Here is a 5,550-nt window from a genome sequence, read left to right as displayed (position 1 = left end):
TCTGGGAACTAGATAGATATTGTAAATATCCTAAATGCCGCTGAGTTGCTCACCTTAAAATGGTTAGTTTTATGTTACGTGAATTTCGCCTCCATAAAACAAAACAAAACAAAATAAAATAAAACAAAACAAAATAAAATAAAACAAAACAAAACAAGATAAAATAAGCAAGCTCACACTAGGTAGAGGGCAGAGAATGAATTATGAGGTGGCAAGAGGGAAAGAGACCGTCGTACTGGAAACCACTATGAGTCTGAGCCAGAAGTGACGGGTTGGGCCACTGTAACAAGACAACCTACCGCGGGGAGGGGGGGGGGGGGGGGGGGGGCTTAAACAACAGACATTTATTTCGCACAGTTCTGGAGGCTGGGGGTCTGAGAGGAGGGGGCCAGCTTGTTCAGGTTCTGGTGAGGGCACTCAGTGAAGGTGGTGGCAGTGGGTATGCCCGCAGGTGGCTGGGTTGAGATCTGGCTTGGAGACTGAATCACCAGGGCTTGCTGATGGGTGGGATGTGAGGGACAAGAAAAGAAAGGGCTACTCAGGCCAATTCAGGGTACCCTCAGGATGACCTCCAGGCCTCGGTCTTAGTTAACCTGGTGACCAATGGTTCCAGCACCTGACTCTGAGTCACCATTAAAACTTGCATGCATGCATGCACACATGCACACATGCACACACACTCACATGCATACACATGCGCACATGCACACGCATGCACACACACACCACACATGCACCTGCATGTACACACGTGCATACACATGCACACACACACACAAACCACTCTCGTATTTCCCACTGCTCTTACTACCGTCTAACACACTGTATAGTATTTTCTTATTTACCAGGCTCATTGTCTCTCACCCCACTGGAGTAGGAGCTCCATAAGACCAAGGACTTTTGTCTCTCTTGTTCACAGCTGTGCCCTCAAACCTAGAACAGTGCCTGGCACGCAGGAGATGATCTATAAATATGTGGTAACAGAGTCAATGAAGCGGCCACAGGGAAAAGCTGGGGCCTCCCCGCTCGATCCTTACCTGAGTCACATCTTCAGATGCCCCTGGAAAGTGTGAGAGGCTGCATGAGTGAGAGTGAGATGGGGCCAGCCTGCGGGTGGGGGGACAGGAAGAAGAGGAGGGCCAGTGGGGAAAGGGGAGGGGCTGAACCCCTGCTCTAAAGGCAGCCCCGGGACCCACGGGCGCCTGTCTGCAGTGTGTGAAGCCCAGGAGCATTGGGCAATTGTGGTTTCCTCCCTGCCCTCAGGGACCCAGCCGTGCTAGCCCAGCCCCCGGGGTGTCTCGGGACCTCATCTGCTCAGGCATGGAGGACACAGTTGTGCGACCTTCGGTGTTCACAGTGGACGGACAGACAGACATCCCATTCACGAGGCTGGGGCGCAAGCGCCGGAGACGGCCCTGCAGTGCGGCCCAGCTGGGCCTGGGCCTCCTCCTGCTGCTGCTGGCGGCTGGGCTGGCCGTCCAGGGCTGGTTCCTGCTTCAGCTGCACTTGCGCCTAGGGGCCATGGTCACCCCCCTGCCGGTGAGTGGGGCCTTGGGGCTCGTGGCAGGTGGGCCTCCTGTGTCACTGGGCATCTCTCTGTGCGTGCGTGTGCAGGACAGGAGACGGACCAAGAGCAGCCCCGGGGCAAGTCAGTTCTCCTCTCTGAAACTCAGTTTCCTCATCTGTAAAATGGGCGTGGTAATAAGAGTGCCCAGCTCCCAGGGAATGAAATACGATACTGTGTGCAGGTGCCTGGGGGTGGTTGCCCAGGGCAAGTGTTCAATCAATCAAAACCGATATTTTTTTAAATCCAGGTATAAAGGGCCTGTGACGTTCTGCCAGTTAAGGTGTACAGCATGTTGGTCGGACACATTTATTTTGCAATATGATCGCTTGCGGCGCTAGCGAAACATCTCTGTGGTGTGCTATAATGACTGTTTCTTCTAGTGGTGGCCCCACACAGTATTAGTCTCTTATAGCAAGTGTTAAGTTCATAATAGAGTCTTGTTGTCTGGAACCCCCAGCACTGACATTCCGACATTGCTGATCATTATCAGCCATGCCCGGATCCCCGCTGTGGGGACTGTCACTAATCCATCCCCTCGGTCCAAGTCTGAGAATCTCTCTCCGCATCAGTTCGCTGTTGACTGTGGATGTATTTGTCTGTATCTCTGTGTCTGACGCCACGGCCACGTGGTCTTGGCCTTATGTGTCCTGTGTCTCCGGGTCACTTCTCCTTGTGACTGGATCTGATGGCCTCACGCACACGTCCTTCATGTGAACCCATGCTGCCATCGCGCGTCCGTGTCCATGCGCCCGCGTGGCCACGTGCCGGCCTGTCTGTGGCCCACGCGTTGGCGTTGCGCACAGACCCACGTGGACCCATAAACCAGGTGGCCGTGTATCTGAGTCCACGTGTCCACGTGTGCCTTGTCAGTGGGTCACATAAGTGTCCAGGTCTGTGCCCGACACCCCGTGTCCATATCCACTTGTTGGCATCGATGTCCACGTGTCCTGCCATCCAGATCACTGTATCTGTAATATGACTTATTTAATAAACCCTTCATAGTGCTTACAGGTGCCCAGACACTGGCGCGTGCTTTACACCTGTGAAGTCATTGAATCCTAAAAAGCCGCCATCCCTGTGTCTATTTACAGAGGGGAAAACTGAGGCTGCTGGGCGGGGCAGGGGTGTGCACGTGGCCCCGGGTGGTGTCGGTGCCCGTGGTCTGCGTGTGTCTCACAGCCGTGAGTCTGAGGATGCCAGTGCGTGGGCCCCGCAGGTCCTCACCTGGGCTCCTCTGCCTTTTCAGGACGGAGATGCAGAATCCTGGAAGCAGCTGACGCAAGGTGAGTCAGGGTCCCGGGCCCCAGGGAGGGCGGGCGGGATGGTTCCCACGCTGCCCCCGCCCCCTCCGCCCATTGCCCAATGTGATTTACACAACTGGTCTGAGCCCGGCAGATGCCCCTCCCCCAGGCCTGGAAGCAGAAGTCTGGGCCTCTCCGGAAAGGGTGGGGTTGGCGCCGGGAGGTAGACTAGATGGCCCCTCGGGGGGCCGGCCCTCACACCCCACTGCCTTCACCGCTAATCTCTCACCCTCTCTCTCCAGAGCGGAGGTCCCACCAGGCCAACCCAGCCGCACACCTTACAGGTGAGGGGGACCCCGGGTCCTGGCGTGGGGAGGGGGGCAGGGTGTCCTGGGGAGACCAGACAGATGGCCAACATGTCAGAGCACTCATCCATCCACGCGTCCATCACTGTTGATTCCCATCATGACCCAGAGCACAGATGTGTTTCTCATCTCATTTTGTGAGTGAACGCTTACCTGGTGCTCACCGGGTCGCATGCGCTGGGATACCTCTGCACAAGTTCATTCATTACATCCTAAGGAGGCACGATTCGTATCTCCATCTTCCTGAGAGACAGACTGAAGAACATGGAGATTATAAGGCTTCTGGACCAGGGTGTGTTCCGTCTGTCTCTGTCCCTCGGCTCTGCCGCTCACAAGTTGTGATGCTTTTGGCCAGTCACTTAATTGCTCCATGCCTCAATTTCCCCACCTGTGGGAGAGGGGAGACAAAATGAGTTAAGATGTATAAGAAGCAAGTGACTTGGCCTCTGGCTGCCTCTGTTTGCCCACCTGTAAAGTGAGGATAAAGTGAGCTAATACGTATAAAGTTCTTAAACGGCCTAAAACGGGGTGGGGAGAGGGGTGCGGTTGTCACCCTCTCTCACCCAGACAGGGACACGTGCTGACTGGCCCCTTCTGTCTCCATCCCCAGGAGCCAACTCGAGCCTGACAGGCAGCGGGGGCCCACTGCTCTGGGAGACAAAGCTGGGCTTGGCCTTCTTGAGGGGCCTCAGCTACCGCGAGGGCTCCCTGGTGATCGCCCGGGCCGGCTACTATTACATCTACTCCAAGGTGCAGCTCGGAGGCGTGGGCTGCCCGCAGGGGCTGAGCAGCAGCCTGCCCATCACACATGGCCTCTACAAGCGCACGCCCCGCTACCCTGAGGAGCTGGAGCTGCTCGTGAGCCGACGGTCCCCCTGTGGGCGAGCAACCAACCCCCGTGTCTGGTGGGACAGCAGCTTCCTGGGGGGCGTGGTGCACCTGGACGAAGGCGAGGAGGTGGTGGTCCGTGTGCCCGATGAGCGCCTGGTCCGACTCCGCGATGGCACCCGCTCCTACTTTGGGGCTTTTATGGTCTGAAGGAAGGAGGGACCGCGGACTGAATGGGGGTCTGACAGGCAGTGTGACCTCAGACAGTGCTCTGGGGAACTCAAAACTCAACAAGCAAAGAGCTCAGCGGGCACCTGCGGGGCCGAGAACCCAGCCACCCCTGAAGGTGGAAGACCCTGCAGATGTCAAAGGAAACACTGCAGACCCTGCCACGGACAATCCTGAAGACAAAGACCCAGAGACTTGGGGGTCTGGAGGCCCCCAATGCGGGGGAAAGCTGATCTGCCTGATATTCAGGAAGAAGGGCTGAGGGGTGGGTATTTATGTTTTTGATTCAGAGAAGAGTGGGACTTGGGGGTCCGGGGACTTGGCTGAAGACAGGAAGCCTCACCATCCCCCACTCTCATGCGTGTGGGCGGTTGCGGGGAGAGAGTCATCATCAGGACTCACCCATGTGGACAGCCCAGCCCAGGCCCACCCACGGCCATAGTCACACATTCAAGTTCCTCCCACAGCTGCGTGGCCCCACCTCCTGCTGGCTAAGGTTACTCTCAGAGACTCCGGCACAGCCCATATGCCATGTGCCCCTAACGGTTTGACAACCAGCTCTCCCCGGAGGGAAGAGGCTTTGTAGTGCTTGCATTTTCCTTGGTGTGATTACTCCCACGGTGGCTGGTTTCTGGCTACCAGCGCATCACCCACAGGCTGGCTGGATCCCAGCCCTGTGGAGCACTCACATCCCACTAGGACATCCCGGCTGTGTTTCAGCACCCAGGTCAGGGCCTGGCACATGGCAGGCCCTTGGAAAATGTTTGCAGAGAGAAAGAAAGAAGGGAGGGCGGGGAGGAAGGAAGGAAGGAAGGGGGGGGAAGAAGGCGGGAGGAGGGAGGAGGGAGAAGGCAGACACACCTACAGCATCACAGAGAATCACACAGCTCCACGATCGCTTTCACAACCGCACTCTTACACACAACGCATCAGATTCTCTCACAGCTACACACAAGTCACAGCATCACAAACACTCAGTCACAGACATTGTGTGACAACCACATATGACACAGTCATGCACAAGTCATCATCACAACCACAGGCACCCACAGGGGCCACACAGTCACACCAAGTGTGACACATGGGATGCCATGATCATCACATCGGACTTCCACATGCTGCATCACGGTCACACCCATCACACACACACACACACACGCAGCCTAAGGCTCCTCCCAGCCAAGACGAATACTTCCTGGGATGAGGACCAGACTTTGTCTGAAGCCCTGGGCTCCCTGACCATGGGTCTTGGAAATAAATGGTAAATGTTGCACCTGAGTCTGTCTATTCTCAGGGGAAGGGTGGCTCATAGAGGCAGAGG

General features: G+C 56.4%; 1 protein-coding gene across 1 annotated transcript; it reads left to right on the top strand.

Moving 5' to 3' along the window:
• The first annotated feature begins 467 nt into the window (after positions 1-467).
• Positions 468-4,950, top strand: TNFSF14 (TNF superfamily member 14). Its single transcript, XM_032394893.1, has 5 exons — positions 468-1,069; positions 1,264-1,539; positions 2,814-2,850; positions 3,111-3,152; positions 3,784-4,950. The coding sequence occupies exons 1-5, from the start codon at positions 1,055-1,057 to the stop codon at positions 4,209-4,211; spliced, it is 798 nt and encodes a 265-aa protein (XP_032250784.1). The 5' UTR covers positions 468-1,054; the 3' UTR covers positions 4,212-4,950.
• Positions 4,951-5,550: the final 600 nt, after the last annotated feature.

This window comes from Phoca vitulina, unplaced genomic scaffold (assembly GCF_004348235.1).
Source record: "Phoca vitulina isolate PV1807 unplaced genomic scaffold, GSC_HSeal_1.0 scaffold81, whole genome shotgun sequence".
Taxonomy (NCBI): domain Eukaryota; kingdom Metazoa; phylum Chordata; class Mammalia; order Carnivora; family Phocidae; genus Phoca; species Phoca vitulina.
This window is presented reverse-complemented; position numbering and strand designations above follow the sequence as displayed.